This window comes from Lynx canadensis, chromosome B2 (assembly GCF_007474595.2).
Source record: "Lynx canadensis isolate LIC74 chromosome B2, mLynCan4.pri.v2, whole genome shotgun sequence".
Taxonomy (NCBI): domain Eukaryota; kingdom Metazoa; phylum Chordata; class Mammalia; order Carnivora; family Felidae; genus Lynx; species Lynx canadensis.
In genome coordinates this window covers 81726668-81745441 of record NC_044307.1, presented here as the reverse complement: position 1 = coordinate 81745441, position 18774 = coordinate 81726668, and the positions used below count along the sequence as shown (strand labels likewise).

At 34.9% G+C, this 18774-nt stretch overlaps 1 protein-coding gene across 6 annotated transcripts in view; it reads left to right on the top strand.

The window, feature by feature from the left end:
- The window catches only part of MAP3K7 (mitogen-activated protein kinase kinase kinase 7), an 86439-nt gene that overhangs the window by 48541 nt on the left and 19124 nt on the right, over positions 1-18774 (top strand). For all 6 annotated transcript variants that reach the window (XR_003968902.1, XR_003968899.1, XR_003968901.1 and 3 more), the window contains one exon: positions 7092-7156. Coding sequence is in view for 2 of the 6 variants with exons in the window: in XM_030315984.1 (XP_030171844.1) it covers positions 7092-7156 (65 nt within the window). In the remaining 4 variants the exon portion in view is untranslated. The remainder of the gene's footprint in view (positions 1-7091; positions 7157-18774) is intronic.

Sequence of the window (18774 nt, the reverse complement as noted above, 5' to 3'; positions counted from 1 at the left end):
TCATTTTACCTCCATACTAAAAGGTGCTATGTTTAAGGGAGTAATATTTTGACTAAAAAAGTGTCAACATTTAAACTTTTAAACTGTGATTATCATTAATGTTTAAGTGAATCAGGAGAAGTTAGGTAAATGGCAACATAATCTTAATCCATGTCTTAACGAATAAGCATTAACAAATACACACACACATAACGAATGATGTAGCCACTACTGTACACAATAATGAGGGAGAATGAAGAGAAAGAATAGTCTCAGTGGTTCTCAACCAGAATGAATTTGCTCCTTACAGGATATTTGGCAACATCTGGAAACATTTTTGGTTGTCACAAGTGGCAGGGGGCATATAGTAGGCAGAAGCCCAGGATGCTGCTAAACATCCTACAATGTACCTATCTTCCACAAACCAAGAATTATCCAGCTAAAATGTCAACAGTGGCAAGGCTGAGAAACTGGTTTCACATAGATGCTCTATGTGACTCTAAAGTAGTTTAAATAAAGTACATCATCTTAATTGATGTACATAGCTGTCTTATAACTGGATTACCAGATAAAATTACAGCCATTTTACTAATGAGGAACTTTGATCAAATGGGTTTTGTGTGGTTTTCCCAGAAACACATAGCTAGGGTCCCAACTTAGATCTGACACCAAATCACATCAATGTTCTCCTCTTTTGTTTGAGTCAGAGAAGATAGAGCAATTCTGCCTTGCTCCTCTTTAGTGTTCACATTAAAGAGAGCTCTTTGGCCAGCAGACCCTCTTTTATGGTAACTGAGTCCTTATGGAGTCAGGAAACTTTAATTCTGCTCTTAATTTGTCAGAGCAACAATGCTGTTCAAATAGAAATGGTATTCATTAATACATTTTATTAAATATTCTTGTTGATCCCCCCCCCCCCCAGATATCCAAATATTAACTTAATCAGCTTCGCTTTCTTTAATGAAAGAATATAAGCACTGGAATTACTACAGTTGGACATAAAAGCAAAACATTAATGTGTTCTTAGGTTTATTTTTAAATTGAATTAAATATGAAAATATAACCCATGCTTTGGGAATATTTCAAATGTCTTACATGGCCATTTTAACTATAAAGGAGGGCATTACTTAATTCCCAAAATTTCTTAGTACCTTCTAGAATTTTTTTTTTCCTCGAAGTCAGTTTCCCACAAGTTCTTTGTGGTATTACAGTGCCTCTTGATATACCCAATCTGGTATTCATTAGCACTAGATCCCAGTTGTAAGCATTTTTTTTAATATAGATTTTTTTTTTATCTTATCTGTTATGAATAAGTAGTTTGAATAATAACTTTCCTTTGGCCAAGTGCAGTATACTGAGTCTGATGTACTTCTTGGAATAAACTGCCTCTTTTTCTTTTTCTAATTCTGATTTTTTTTTTTAAGTTTATAATTTTGAGAGAGAGAAAGAGCAAGAGAAAGTACATGAGCAGGGAGGAGCAGAGAGAGAGGGAGAGAGAGGGAGGATCCTAAGCAGGCTCCGTGCTGGATCCCACAAAACATGAGATCATGACCCAAGCCAAAATCAAGAGTCGAGTGCTTAACTGACTGAGCTATCTAGGCATTCCTGAACTGCCTCTTTTAGTAAGAGTGTTCATCTAAGCATCACAAAAATTTTTATGTGTACTTATTGGCAATATACAAATCTATCTTTTTAAAGTGTATATTGCTTCTTGAATTTTTTTAAAAGTTACCAAGTTTTTAAAATTGTAAAATACACACTGTTACTCTAAAGAATTTTTTTTTTAAATACATCTTTAGAGTGACTAAAACCCCTAATCTAGTCACAGGTAAACAAATTCAAATCATGTTGTTTGCTTGCTCTTCAGCACTATTTTATACTTGCCATCATTCAAATGAGGAGGAGCAAGCAACCTATGGCTAGCATTTATTAATTTAGTAGTCACTCAGGTCATGCAGAAATGGACCTTTAATACCTCACGAGTTCCTATAGATCAAGCTACACAATTTTCTATACCTCTTCCTGGCCTAGAGCCTGCTTCAGATTCTGTGTCTCCCCTTCTGTCTGCCCTTTCCCCACGTGCTCTGTGTCTCTATCAAAAAATGAATAAACATTTTAAAAAATTTAACAAAAATAAAGCATGGAGTAGGAGACTCTGATAGTTATGCAAATTTTGTTTGTGGCTCTAGCTTTGGTAATCAAAAAAGATGAACTATTCTGGAGTCCTTGTGTGAGTAGTTAGAGCACTTCAGGAAATCACCTGTGATAATGCATTTTGAAAGCCACTGAAAAAGGTACTAACAAATCCATACATATATATCCACCTGTAAAAGATTTAATTGAAACATTAGTCTTCTGCACTTTCTTTCTAATATGAAATTCCTTATACATAGTTTATACCAGATTAATTGCTACCCTGAAATGATATATGTTTCCAATATGAGACTGACAAAAGTAAATTTTTCCAAATAAACAGTTTTTATGCTGTTTTACTCAGTACTTCTGAATTTCTTAGTTCAGACTAAATTATACAGCTTGACTTCATTTTAAACACTTGAAAATTCTCATTTATTCTGTAAATAAGAATTTGCCTTAATGTGCTATTTGAGAACCTTGAACAGTGGTACTTTAGTAGTATATGTATTTTAAAGCTAAAATAATATGGCGTAACATTTTAGAATCGTAGAATGCTTTGACCAAAGATGATTTTCTTACATACTGTTTTTAAGGATATATTAAATAATAAAGAATATTGAATATACAAATGTCTTTTAGTCAATCATATAAAATGTTTTTACCCAGGTCCTTGAAGAGCCTGAACTTAATTGATATTTTTTGTTTGTAATATTATTCTTACAGCTGAAAGATCAGGCTCTGAGCTCACAGCTTGCACACGCACTCTCTCACTCTCTTCTCTCTCTCTGTCTCTCTCTTTCTGTCTCTCAAAAATAAACACTAATAAAAGAGGGGGGGCACCTGCGTGGCTCAGTCGGTTAAGCATTCAACTTCGGCTCAGGTCATGATCTCATGGTTTGTGAGTTCGAGCTCTGCATCTGGCTCTGAGCTGAGAACTCAGAGCCTGGAGCCTGCTTCAGATTCTGTCCCTCTCTGCCCCTCCCCCACTTGCACTCTGTTTCTCTCTCTCTCTCTCTCTCTCTCTCTCAAAGATAAACATTAAACTTATTTTTTAATTTTTTAAAAGTGAAATTTTAGGTGTCCTTATGATTTCAGCTGCATTCAGATATCAAAAATTTAATGAATATTCACTTTTAACTTCAATCAGACACATTTAGTCCTCTATTAGTTGCTTTTCAAGAATATGATGAGTAGTTAAGTAGCATAAGAGGAGTATGGAAAAGCTCAAATATGTTTAACAAACATAAATGGGTAGTTGAGTTTCTAATACTAATGTAAAGTTTTTTTTCTTTTAGAAGTTTCAAATATCTTAGGTAATTGGCAAACAGATGAGGCAGGGTGCAGTAAGGGTTTTGTAGAATGCTGGACAGCTGGAGGCTGATACTGTTCAAGGACCCTTAGGCACTATCTTGCTTTCTCCCATCAGGTTAAGAATATAACCTTTCTAATACTGTATTTGGTTGAAGAATCAGTAGGTACTAATGTTTATAAACATCCTTTAGGGGTGCCTGGGTGGCTCAGTCGATTAAGTGTCCGACTTCGGCTCAGGTCATGATCTCACAGTTTGTGAGTTCGAGCCCCGCGTCAGGCTCTGTGCTGACAGCTCAGAGCCTGGAGCCTGTTTCAGATTCTGTGTCTCCCTCTCTCTCTGACCCTCCCCCGTTCATGCTCTGTCTCTCTCAGTCTCAAAAATAAACGTTAAAAAAAATTTTTTTTTAATCCTTTAACTGTACGTAGTACATAAATTATTGGTGTAGTTTTTCCCCCAAATAGTGTAGTGCTAATGTGTAGAAACAGTGAGATAAAAAGAAGTAAACTTTTCTAAATCTTTCAAGTTCCTACCTACCTTGGACATATGGTGTCATTAACAGCTGTAAACCTTTGAATTAGGGATTCTGAGGCCCAAGGAGAGCTATGCTGAAATATACCTGCGTCTCCATGTGTAGCCACCTCACCTTCAATGAAATTCTGTATTTGTGCCTAATTCAATAGGAAAGTTCATGTAACCAACCCTAAAGAGAATGTTTAGGTAGTCTATTTATATTGTATCAAGATCACTTTTTGTAATATAAAAAGTTGATCTCTAAACTAATAACGGTGGTTTATCAGAAAGCAAAACTCATCAATAATACTTTCCTTTGATAGGAGGAAAAAACCCACCCTGAAGGGTGTTCCTTCTAAGGAATAAGCCAGAATTTGTAGAAATAAGTAGAAGCAAATGAAATTTGTGGCAGCCTAAATGAGAACATATGTTTTTAAATTACATATTCAGTTTACCATGAAGCAGTGATATAATGCAGTGTAGTGCTATACAATTTTTTAAAATCTTACGTATTTTACACATCAAGAGAACAGTGTCCCACAATTTTCAATATTCAAAACTTATGAATCTCAAATTTTCCAACATTTGGTTAAGAGATGTCTCCAGGAAGATGTAGTGTTGATTTTTACATGAAAAGGGTCTCAGGAAGTTTGGGAGATAGAAAAATAAGAGTAGTTAAGATAAGGAAAACATTGAGCTTACTTAAACCATTAAGAAAAACCACAGAAGTGGCTGTCTGGGAAGGACTCTGTTCAAATACCAGTTCAGGAAATAAGTTGTACTTACAAGAGCAGCTTTTTGAAGAGACTGATTCTGTTTTTGTGACATTATTGTAAAAACAACTGAATTGACCTATAAGCTATTTCAACTGCCCTTTCTTTTTTTTGGGGGGGGGGGGGGGGGGGGGAATGTAGGTCTTATGATGGGCTAGGGATGTAGCTGTTTTGTTTTGTTGCTGTTACTTAGAAAAGTTGTTCTAAAAAAATATCACTTGTTCTCTATCATAAGTCATGAAAGTTCTGGAACTTATTACACAATGAATACTCAGGACATCATTGGCAGGATTCAGATTCCTTGATCAGGCATCTGTTGACATCATATTGGCCCTCGATTCTACTTTTTTTTCATTAATACTACCATGTGTAATATAGGTATGTACATTTCAAAGAACCATAAAAAAAATGTAAAATAAGAGAGTTTCTAAATTAGTATTTAGTTGCAAAGAAAATTCAGCATTAAGTTAAATTTACTAAGAACACACCCAGTGTTCATTTGCAATAATAGTTTTATTTTTTTACATTCATATTTCTAAAACTTAAAAACAATATTGGAGCAACAAGTATTTGTTGATTGCAGTCCTTTTTTGCTTTGTCTAAACTATTTGCCAGATGGTTTCTGCCATGGTTATGCTAATTAAAATGCATTGCCTAATATTGCTTGTTTTGACTCATGTTTTAGCTTGAAGATTTCTCATTTTATGGCATTTGTTAACTGTGTCACCTCTTATTTACCCTACTTCCTTAAAAGTTTTTATTCCCCTTCTACCCCCACCTAGATTTGATTTTGTTTTTGGTGTTATTGTAGTGGTGATGTAATGATTTTTAGACACATGTGCTGGGTGGTTCCTGAGATTCACAAATGTTGCTAATCTGAAAAGAGAATTCCAGACACTTTTACAAGCCTGTCTCATCTAGGCTAATTTTAGAATGATTGTGTTGAATGAAATGTGCCTAAAATTGCTTATTACTCATGGTGGTGGGATCTTTTTGTCCCCGGGAAAAGGGGGTAGTTAAAAATTATCACAAAAGTATATTAGTGTGCCTGATTCAATAAAAGTGCTATTTTTTTGTTATTTTAATTCGTATTCAAAAGTTGGAACTTGGAATAAAATGGAATTTGGAGTAAATTTGAGCTAAAATTATGCAAAGAATTCTAAAACATAGCTTAAAATGAAAAAAAAAGTGATGATGTCCTTATAAATTTGAGTTGGCTATAAACTTGAGTTTTTATGCTTACTGCATGTATTACTGCATTAAACATTATTCTTTTGTAAGGTCCTTTTAGTTTACATGCAAAATAATAATGGAGTCGTATGGATTAAGATGCTAAGTTATATTGCTGATTGGTTTAAAATAAGAAACTTAGGATTAGAGAAATATAAAATTATAAGAACAAATTCTGTCTGCTAATCAGGCCAGAACTGTTAGAGCGCATGTTCTGAGTGCTGCCTCCTCGCTAAGAAATTATATAATATAGCTTTCAGAGTCAAAAGAATTTTGAGTATTGTGTCAGCTGTTACAATATTTTGGTGTTTCCTTTTAGACAGCTGATCTCTCATCTTGGATATACCATATAAACAGCCCTATTCCTAAATAAAAGTGCTGAGTGAAGCTATTGCTTAATTCATTCTATTTTGCTAAAAACTTACATTTGTAGAATTTTTTCATAAGCTGATTTTTAGATTAAATTATTATTTGCATGGAAGTTCCTAAAGCAAGATTAACACAATAGCCCAATATACAACTTTCAACAAGCTGTATATTTGAAAATGGAATGAGAGTCATTGATTTTCAGTAGGAAATTAAGAGTTGTTCTCCAAAAATAAATTGCTAGGTTCTGGCAAAGACTAATGGGATTAAGTAAGTGTGACTCTGTAATAAGTTTAAGCCTAAGCATCTTTTTTGGCCTTGAATGAACAAGGTACTGCTGTTGGTTAAAGTCAGTCACATCATACAACCTGCTGGCTAGCTGTCTTGCTGTAGAAACTGTAACGTAAGACCCTTGAAATAGATGCCATCATCAGCCCTGGCCCACAAGCATTTATCTATTTAAATACATGACAGAAGATGGTGCAAGAGAGTTCAGCAGCTATTCGTGTGGTAGGAGTGGTTATTGTATTAGAACCTACTTTATTGTAGACCGGCAATTTTTGAGTTAAAACTCTACAGCTGTTTCTCTTCCTTTCCTTACATCATTCTCTTCTCTCTCTCTCTTTTTTTTTTAAGCAATAAACTCACTTAATTATTTTTCCCACAAACATTTTGTGTAGATCCAAGGAGCAACAAATTCCAACTTCCTACATAGCAGTAGCAACCTTGTTATCTGTTTGAATAGATCTCAGTATTCTATTTTTTTTTTTTTAATCTTTTAAAAGGCAACGGACAGCCAAGACGTAGGTCCATCCAAGACTTGACTGTTACTGGAACAGAACCTGGTCAGGTAAGACTTGACATTTGAATTCTCTGTCTTTGAAGGAGAATAATGGGCAGAAGTTAAGAATTAACTATAATATATATACAGTGCAAAAGTAATTTTATGAGTTCACCTAAAATTGTGGTAGAAAAGTTCATTGGCACTTGAATTTAAATACTTGGGAGAAAAAAGTATAGATCCCATTATTAGGTTAACTTGAAGGATAATTTATCAAACTAAGTTAATTAATTCAATAGTGCTCCATGTATATTATATGGTTTTTATATATGATTTAATAAGGAAGTATCAACTGTGTAATACAACACTTTGTCATTATCCCTGTCTCTAAAGTGAATCATAGTGACTCCTTTTTAGCAATAAGGTCAAAAAGATTTTTTTTACTAATTATTTTACTATAATTACTAATACTTACTAATAAATATTTCCGCAACAAAATGTCACTCCTGTAGCATCACATAAGGCACTAACATACCTAGATGACTCTAACATCTTTCATTTTTGTAATATCCACTGGATTTTTATTTTTGTGAAATATGCTTAAGACTGTTTACTAAGCACATGGGTAAATTCTAGAAAGGCTTCTATCACACTTGCTAAGAGTTTCTTCATCTTACATTTCTGGATGCTCTTCTGAACTCCTCTTACCTTTTTATCACTTTCTTTCAAAATGATCCAGACAGTGCTATAAGTTAAACCATTAGTGACTAGTACAGACTTTTAACCAACAAGTATATAAAAGTGGCAGCTCAGCCATTGTTTTTTCTGTTATTCAGATCAATAGACTTGACATATGTAATTTATATATTTTTAAAATGAACGAGAATTACGAGGTATTGATTTGTTTTCAGTTGTGTTCAAATAAATTTTATGAGTATGCCATATATCTGAAGTCATAAAAATAATCACATTATAGTCCATATTTATGTAAAATTACAGTATTATATATTATAAACAAAGTGATTTAACTTATGGTAAAATGTACTGGTACCTTTCATTCCAGAAAGGTGTTTTATTATTACTTCATTTTTTATAAATCTTTTAAATTTTAGAGAATCTTTGTAGTCATTAATAAAAATTTGAAAGCCCTTTATAGCCATCAACTTAACTAACACAAACCACTTGAGATATTTAAATGATAAAGATCCTTGATCTTCATTTATATCTGGAAATATTTTTATTTCTCACAATGCCTATACACACACACATACATTAAACATATATGTTAACTTATTATATATGATAGTAAGTGACCCTAAATCTGAAGGTATTGTAAATGAATACAGTCATTTTATTTTACTTTATTTTATCTTATTTTATTTTATTTTATTTTATTTTATTTTATTTTATTTTATTTTATTTTATGACTTTTTCTGTATATCTGCTTTTATGAAACTCCAGAACTTTTGGATGAAATTTCCCACTTTCTCCCCCTCAAATACGTCAAGTATTAATGAGGGCATTTAGTAACAGATAGTTCAGCCTCTGGTATTTGCTTTGATTCCTCAGAGGCTTGATGAGCTCAGCCTTTTAAACTCTGTTTACTATTGCCATTGATATTCCAGTTATGAGAAATTATAGCCAAGTGTTCTCCCTTCAACTGGGAATGAGAAGCCTGCTCTAAGGCAATTCAGGAGCATCTGCTAGTGCAAGTGCTTTTCTCTGTGCTCAACAGTAGTGGCATTGGCTGTAATTCAGGACTGACCTCACCAACAGCAAGCCTTCCTTATTTCCTCTTAAGTTTTATATTTCTTGAGATTATGATTGTTACCCTTTTCATTTACAAGACCTTCAGTAGGAAAACCCTGGAACTGAGACACACTGTGGATGTTTGATAGTCATTTGCCTGAATTGTCACAGACTGCTATAGATTTCGAGTGAGGGGGAATTTGGGGTGGCAGTGCAACCTGTTCTAAGACAGATGATATGTAGCCATTGTACAGCCAGTTTTTAATATTGATCAACTCTTTCAAAATTATTTAAGTGTTATAAACTTAAAATGTCAGTTTGGGATGAGGATGGCAAATAATAATCCTAATGATTAGAAAATCCTAAACATTTTCCCCTGAAATGTTTAATGGCAAATGACCATTAAATGTTTTTAATTACTCATGAAAATAACATTCATTATATGAAAAGAAAAGTATGCACAATCTGGATTTTCAAAATTGAAGGTATACTTCTTTTTAAAGTCTGGCTACACAGTGATAAAACATACATGGGAGGTTTTGGTTGGTTGGTTGGTTGGTTGGTTTTAGCCATGGAAATTGATAAAGAACATGAAGAAAAGAATTTGCGCACCCCGTATAGTCATCAGAGGAAGAGAGAAAACTTATTAATAAAATTTAAGATTACATCTTATACAGAAAAGTAAAGTGAGTAGAGTTTATACTTTGGAGCTTGATTCAAGACTGACCTTAGAGCATCTGGGTGTCCCAGTCATCTGACTTCAGCTCAGGTTATGATCTCATGGTTTGTGAATTTGAGTCCTACATTGGGTGAGCTCGAGCCCTGCTTCGGGTAAGCCCTGCTTCAGGTAAGCACGAGCCCTGCATCAGATGAGCACCAGCCCCACTTCTCTCTTTCTCTCCCTCTATCTCTCTCTCTCCCTCCCACTCTCCTCCCTCCCTCCCTCCCTTCCTCTCCCTCTCTCTTTTCTCTGTCTGCCCTTCGCTCATTTGTGCCCTCTCTCAAAAAAACAAAAACAAAAACAAAAAAACAACAACTTAAAATCACTTAGACTTTACATCCGTAAATTAAAATTAAATTGGTTGTTTTCATACTGCCATTTCTCTTGAGTGGAACAGTGAATGAAGCAAGCTTCTGAAATAAAGGTAGTTGTGAGTATTTGTGTAAAATATTGCATCCTTACAACTTACTTTTAAATTAATTCAGGTTTGTATTAAATCAGGAAACTTATTAAGCATGTATAATGGATCTGGCATCTTAGATACTTTGAAAACATACTGAGAAGGAAAACAGCAGCCCCAGGATGTCTAGGGACTGATCTGACACTGAGGCCTCAAGTACTGTTATAGAATCTGGACATAATAATTTCTCAGAACACCAGTAGACAGTGTTATGCTGAGACCATGATAAGATGAGGCAAAACAAGAACATATAATGTTGTCTCAGCACAGACAAAACCAAGGTCGCTGTGGCACACACAAAATACCAAACATTGCCTTCTAGCTGATGTGAGTGACTACTTTACCAGCTGCAGCTTTATCCTCACTCTAGTCTGCCTTCCCTGTAGAATTGCCTCTGCTTTCTGACAGTAGCCAATCTAGAGTGAACCCCTCCTTCCTTGGAGCCTGCCCCCAAATCTATAAGCTCTCTCTCAAACCCTCTCAGAGAGACCCCACAGTCCCCCATAGTGAGCACTGTGCTTCATTGCAATGAATGTTAAGCCCATTGCATCCCACCATGGGTATGTTCCTGGTGGTCTTTGGCTAGGAAACATTGACAATCCTAAGAAGGCCCAGCCCCCTGATGTTTTTGGGCACATCAGACTTATGCCCAGATCAATTAGAGAACTATAGTAGTAACAGCCACCATTTATTTGTTGTGCACCAACTTTGTGCCAGTCAGGCCTTTATGTTATTTAAATCTTAACCCTGTAAATTTGGTACTTTTTATTTTCCTCATTTTGCAGATGAATCAACTGAGGGCTAGAGAAACATTCCTAAATGTCTTCCCTTGTACTGCCAGTAATGGGTATAACCAAGTTATGAATCCAGATCGATTCCAGAACACACAAACTACTCTGCCTTCTGTCTTGCATGCAAAACTGCATGTATTGTGTGCTAACGTAATCCTACATCTCTTCCATTTCAAGTGTTTTGACTTCCAGTAGTCTGCATCATGATTACTAATTTAAGTAGTTTTCAGTGATGATGAGTTTTAGCTTTACCATATTATTGAGCAAGGCCAGTCCACCTTGATAATAAATTTCTACAGATGGCTGCACAAATTTATTTTTTATACATCTGGGTGAGCCTTTCTATGTTTTACTAAAATTAAATATTTTCATGTATGTCTGCATGTCCTTTCTAGAGTTGTATCCAATATAGATCTGTTTTCAAGATGTCTCTTGGAGGGGGCAGCAGTCAGTAAAAATCACAACTGCAAGATGATGTGATTATGATTACTTAGAGAACTAGGCATGCTGTATTTTTATATGGACTTTAAAATCTACTTTTATTAGTCAGATATATACCTCAAGGCAAGCTCTTTAATTTTCCTGAGGTTTAGCAATCTTATGTACCAGCGGGGACCATAACACTCACCCCATGCGGTTCTTACAACATGCGAAAGTACCAGACACACTGTAGATGTTTAGTAATGTATACCCACCTCCCCATAGTATACTTCCCAGGGTACTTACCACTTCCTTGCTCTTACTATAGTATATTTTTGCTTTGGTTTAGTTTTTTTGGTTTTGGGGGCTTTTTTTTTGGGGGGGGGCACTTTTTTAATTCAAGTTAGTTAACCTACAATGTAGTCTTGGCTTCAGGAGTAGAACCCAGTGATTCATCTCTTACATCCCAAAAAGTGCCCTCCTTAATGGCCATCACCCATTTAACCCATCCCCCCACCAACCGCCCCTCCAGCAACCCTCAGTTTGTTCTCTGTGTTTAAGAGTCTCTTACGGTTTGCCTCCCTCACTGTTTTTATCTTATTGTACCTTCCCTTTCCCTGTGTTCATCTGTTGAGTTTCTCAGATTCCATACATGTCTCACTATAGTATATTACTATCCAGAAATAAAACAAAAATAGCACTAAGAAAGAAGTAAAATCCCATTGGCATTCAATTATTTCTATATCAAAGAGAAGCTTCTGTTAAGGATCATAGAAAGTATTTGCCTTAAAGACCTAATTTAATCACATATCAATTGTTATTTATTCAAGGGATATAATTTATTATACTACTTCTTTATCCTCAGTCTGCATCTCCGTCAGGATAATTTTCTGTTAAAGGTCTAAATCAGAGACTTACTTAATAGTTTTAAATAATTACTGGTTCAGGGGCGCCTGGGTGGCTCAGTTGGTTGAACGTCTGACTTTGGCTCAGGTCATGATCTTGCTTGGTTTGTGAGTTTGAGCTCCACATCACGCTCTGTGCTGACAACTCAGAGCCTGGAGCCTCCTTCAGATTCTATGTCTCCCTCTCTCTCTGCCCCTCCCATGCTCATGCTCTGTCTCTCTCTGTCTCTCAATAATAAATAAATGTTTAAAAAATTTTAAATAATTCCTGGTTCATAGTACACCTTTCTCTTGGAGAATTTAAAGACCAAAAGACCATATAAGAATAATAAAATTCTAAAATTTCCTTAATGGATTTCCTTATAGTGAAGCTAGAATTAGACTGAGCCCTATACCTTCAGATTAGAAAGAATGTTATCAGTATCACCTGTCATGTATGGATTTAATTGAATTATCTGTGACTGCTATAATGGAGGAAGTACCCTTGTAAAACCACATCACCAACTTGATACCCATTTCTTTTTAATGTTTATATTATTCAGATGTTACTTCAGCAAAATTATTGTATAAATCACTATTTAATCTCTGTGTTTTGTGTTTGTATAATCTTAGCAAGTAAGAAAATTTCTGAGAGTTTTAAATAGCTTTTAAATTTCAGTCTAAATAGTATCTCTGGCCATAAATTCTTATAAAAATATTTTCCCAGTCGTTCAGGTGAGACATAAAAAGCAAAGCTTTATTTTTGTCTGTAAAATAATTCCCAATTCCTTTTTATAAATATAGCGATAAAGTTCTGGGCAAAGTCCAATTCTGTTTCATATCCACTGATGGTAATTTGCCCCCTGGTTTAATTTTGGGTTAGTATTCTTTTGCTGCCTTAAATTGCACTGTGGCATTTCTGAACTCCCGTAACCACTTTCATATCCAATCCTGTGGTAAGTCAAGTTTTTCTATCTCGCTTAAACTTTATAGTTTGTATAAGAATAAAGTAATTGTAAATATCCTGAAGGAAGGAGGAACCCAAATGAGTTTTAATAGTTTGAGAGCATATATAATCGTAAGAATTTCACCAGTGATTTTTTTAATAGCTACTATAAAGTAAGACTATACCTTAGTTTGCAAGTAGTAACATAACTTTAATCCATAAAATCGTTTGATTTTTTTCATTGTCAAATATTACCTGATCCTCTTACTTATATCTTGTATTTTTCAGGTGTTCAAAAAATACAGTTATGGCTTGTTTTTAAATATTTCTTTCATTTTTTAATATGAACATTTTAGCATATTGTTATTCTTTGAGATACCAATTTCTTGAAATAGGAAGGCTTACTTAGTTAATTTAAGGATATAAATTTACCTCATGTCTTTTTGTAGTTTTAAGGAAAGACTAGTTTTGAAACTTGACTTAAGAATATTAGTCTTATTTCTTCGTTTTTATAGCCATAGGAAATCTCAAGTAGAACAAATGATTATGCACCTGGGGTGCTAAATGTTCTTGGAAAGTAGAGAGTGAAAAATAAATGAGTAGCAAAGGATTCTCCTGGGAAAGATTTAAACTTAAGGAATACGGTACTATAATTTGTACTAGGTCCAGATAGGAATATGTGTTTTAACATGACAAATGGTCAGTGGCTTTTTAAAAAAATTTTTTTTAATGTTTATTTATTTTTGAGACAGAGAGACAGAGCATGAACAGGGGAGGGTCAGAGAGAGAGGGAGACACAGAAGCCGAAGCAGGCTCCAGGCTCTGAGCTGTCAGCACAGAGCCGACACAGGGCTCGAACTCAACAGACCATGAGATCATTACCTGAGCCGAAGTCGGAAGCTCAACTGAGCCACCCAGGTGCCCTGCTTTTTTTTTTTTTTTTTTAATACAAATTCATTCTTATCTTTTGTAAGCCCAAGTCTTACTTATACTGTATCTTGTTTAATTTCTCATAACTTATATTGAGTCTCACGTGTCCACAAGCACTTGTATTTATTTCTCCTCTTAAAATGTTAAAGTAAGAATATTAGCACAAAATTAGATTGACTCTGAAACCCCCCTCTGCCAGCATTTTGAAGAAAAATTGTTCTTGGTTTATAATAGAAATTATAACTATGGTCAAATCATTTTATCCTTAAGTCATCAAAATTTTCTTTTAGTCAGAGAAGGTTTAAAGAACTCGTGAGTAATGTCATAGAGTCTGTACTTGTTTTACCAAGGGTAACAACTTCCTAAGAGGAAGAGTTACATATTTCATCACTGGTTCTCTTTGGTGTGTATTCTAATTCTCCTGAGTACAAAAGGTAAACGAGTCTAAACACCCATCTTATATCTGAGTGCTAACAGTTTATGTTATCATTTTATTCAGTGAGTATTTATTATGTAGTTACTGTATATTCAGCAATATCCTAAATCCTGGGGAATACAAAATAAAAGTATACATGATTTCTCCCCTTAGGATATTATAATGCTTTTGAGGAATAGCAACCTTTGAGGGTAATATAAACTATTTCCAGCTCAAGTTTAAGTTTATGTAGTAGCAGACTATAAATACAGCCAAACTTCAAAGGAGAAGAATGTCTTTGTGATAGGAATTAGTCACTAAATATGTTTTATAGAAAGAACTGTGATTTTGATCTTGAGAGGGAATTGTTAGGTGCTGCAAGTGCACTCATATATTCCTATCTTGTGATACAACCTAATTATCATTCATTTAGTGAGCATTTTTATCGTGTCAAGAACCCCTTCAGGTACTTTATTTCATTTGATTTTTTACAAACTGATGAAGTGGGTAATACTGTCCTCATTTTACTGTTGAGTCTTAGAGGTTAAATAACTTAACCTAAAGCCACAGTGCTAATGAATGGCAAGCTAAAGACTCCAGTTCTGGGTTGTATTGTCTCCAGTGCCTGACTTCTTAAACTATTACTACTACTTCTCATCCACACTTGATAAATGAGCTTAAGGGCTGAGTTACTCAAGTTTACACAGCTATCAATGGCAGAACTGGGATTTAAGCCCAGGTCTGCAAAATATATTTAGACTAAATCATGTGAGTTTGCTGATATTTTGATGTTTAAAAATGTCAGTTTTGGAGCTCCTGGGTGGCTCAGTCAGTTAAGCGTTCAACTTCAGCTCAGATCATGGTCTTGTAGTTTGTGAGTTCAAGCCCTGCATTAGGCTATCTGCTGTTAGCACAGACCCTGCTTTGGGTTCTGTCCCCCTCTCTCTGTGCCCCTCCCCTGCTTGTGTGCACTTGCTCGCTTGCGCTCTCTCTCTCTCAAAAATAAACATTTTTTTAAAAAAGTCAGTTTCATATAGTTCAGTTTTCTTACTTGGTCTTTGCACTAGACCATATAATCCTTGGATGAATATGGAGTCAAGATTAAAAACAGGGAGAGAAAGAGGGGCATAAGGAATTGTCAGAGTAGAGATCATCTGGATAAGGTAAAACCTGCCAAAGGAGGGTCAGGAATGCCAGGGTGAAAATTTCAGAATTATTCCATAACAACCAGTAAATGAACATTTTGTACTTTACACACTGCTAGAATAAAGCAATCTTCAAACACAGGGTCTGGCTTTGTGCTCAAAGAACCAAGAATATAACAAGAATGAGCATTTATTGTGGAAGGGACTCTGAGGTGAGCCTTACAGAATGGAGAGGAATTAGCAAGGAGGAGAGAACAGAATGAGTATTGTTATACACAGGGCACCTTTGTAAGTGTGGCATGCATAAACTAAGGTTTTGGAAAAGACTGGTCAGATAATTGAGTTGAAAATTGTTTATGGTATAGAAAAGCTTTTTGGAATTTCAGTAGGTACCCAAGATGAGAGTAACATTCCACCAGTCATTTCTTCAATTATTTTATGATTTATTTCCGAACTTGTTACAAAAGTGCCTTTTATTTTTAGTACCCTCAATTCATTGTGAGTTGTCAAAACTTAAAATAACAGAACGTTAGCAGTGAATGATACACTAAAAGTCATCACATCTTTAACCCAGCCCCAACCCCTCTGTAGATAAAGGAGGCTTCTTGAAATAAACTAAATCAGACATTGTACTATAATTAGAATTCACATTGCTAATTTCTACTCAAGGGTACTTTCCACTGCTGTATTGCCCCTCGTTTTACTTAATGCAGTCTTTGAGTGTTTTACTTTTTTCTTTTTTTTTTTTTTCTAATGTTCATTCATTTCTTGAGAGAGACAGACAGAGTGTGAGCAGGGGTGGGGCAGAGAGAGAGAGGGAGACACAGAATCCAAAGCAGACTCCAGGCTCTGAGCTGCCAGCACAGAGTCCAATGTGGGGCTCGAACTTACAAACCGTGAGATCGTGACCTGAGCCGAAGTCAGATGCCCAACCAACTGAGCCACCCAGGCAGCCCTTTGAGTGTTTTTCTGTGTTTACATATTGAAATTGGACGTAAGGTTCTTCATGAATGTATGTGCTTTTTATGTTTTACTTTGTATAACTCCATATTCTTTTTTGTGTCTTCTGTAGGGTATTCACTAACACTTCAAGAAAAACAGGTGCTTTTAAAAAAAAGATTCTTATAAAATCCATTTTAGTTCATATGTCCTTTGAGAGTTTTTAATATATGAAATAACAATACATAGATAAGAATATATGAATATGTAAGTTGCGAGAGCTGATAATAAAATGGACACTCATGAATCCACCACACAGCTTAGGAAATGTAACATGATCGATGCCTAGGAGTCTTTTCTTTGTATTCCTTGCCTGTGGCCTCCCTGTCATCCACCAGCCTACAGTACCATTTTCTCTCAGACCACGTTTCTAGACTTTTTATAAATATCTCCGGTTAAGAAATTATCTTCTCTTAAATGGAATTTAAGTTTGTTAAATGTAGTTTCATAGATGGCAGTTAAATTTTGTCAAATGCCTTTTTATATATCTATTGAGAATTTTCTCCTTTAACCTGTTAATATAATGAATTGGATTAATAGAGTTCCTATCATCAATTGGCCTTTGCATTTGTGGGATACCCTCAATTTTTCAAATTATTTTTATTGTCTTTACATTGCCAAATTTCATTTGCTAGTGTAATTTTTAGGACTTTTAACTTTGCACGTATTTTCATCAGTGAGGTTAGCTAGTAGTATTTCTTATTCTGTTGTTTCTTAATCAGGTTTATTGCTTTCACAGAATGAGTCAAGAAGTGTTTCTTTTTTCTAGAATAATTTCTTTAAGATGGAAAGCGGTATTTTCTTGATTGTTTGATAGAACTCAACTGTAAAATCCTCTGGGTTTGGGGTTTTCTTTAATGTGTAGAAATTTTGGTGATTTATATATTTTTTGGAATTTGTTACACTTGGTTTTTTTTGTTTTATTTTTAATTTACTAACCACCAAATTTTTGTAGTATTCTCATTTTTATTTTGTTATCGGGGGGGGGGGGACTGATAACTTTGTTCTTTTTCTAACTTTGTAAGTTAAATGTCTATCTTGTAAATTGTCACTACTTCTGATTTTTTTCATCTAAATATTTAGAATTAAATATTTTTCTCCAAGTGCATCTTTAGTTGCATCCCACAGGTTTTACTGTTCTCCATGGTAAAAATCACTTACTTTCTCATTTCCACTTTGTTTTCTTTGACCAGTGAGTTATTTAGAAGTATTTTTAAATGTTTAAACAGGGGCGCCTGGGTAGCTCAGTCGGTTGACCGTCCAACTTCGGCTCAGGTCATGATCTCACAGTCTGTGAGTTGGAGCCCTGTGTCGGACTCTGTGCTGAGAGCTCGGAGCCTGGAGCCTGCGTCAGATTCTGTGTCTCCCTCTCCCTCTGCCCCTTCCCTGCTCATGCTCTGTCTCTCTCTGTTTCAAAAATAAATAAAAATATTTAAAAAAAATTTTTTTAATGTCTAAACATGAGATTTTTAAGGTTAATTTTGAATCAGTACAAAAATACATGGTTTATATAATAATTTTTTTTAACTTTTTTGAGATTTGCTTTATAGTTTAGTACATGATCAGTTTTCATAAATGTTCCATGGTGCTTAAAAAGAATGCATATTCTCCAATTTTTAGTCATATCTTTTTGTTTAGATCAAGCTTGCTTTTTTTGGAGTTCAGGTTTCACTAGTGTTATATATATATTTTTTGGGGTCTGCTTTTTTTTTTTATTAAATTATTTTTTTAATGTTTGTTTATATTTTTTGAGACAGAGAGAGATAGAGCATGAACGGGGGAGGGTCAGAGAGAGGGAGACACAGAATCTGAAACAGGCTCCAGGCTCTGAGCTGTCAGCACAGAGCCCGATGCAGGGCTTGAACTCACAGACTGCGACATCATGACCTGAGCTGAAGTCGGCCACCCAACCGACTGAGCCACCCAGGCACCCCTGGTCTGCTTTTATAAAATATTTACAGAGGAGTATTAAAATATCTCATGATAATGGTGAATATGTCCCTTTCTCCTTGCAGTTTTATTGCTTTATCTATTTGGAAGCGATATATAGATACAGCATGTAGTATAATAGGTAGAGCACATAAGTTTTGAATTGTTGTTACATAGTGAATTGACTCATTTATCATTTTATCTCCTTCTCTAATCATTTTTTTTTTTTTTTTTTGCCCTAAAACATATACTCTCTCATATAATATAGCTGAATAACTTTATTTTGGGTAGTTTTGCC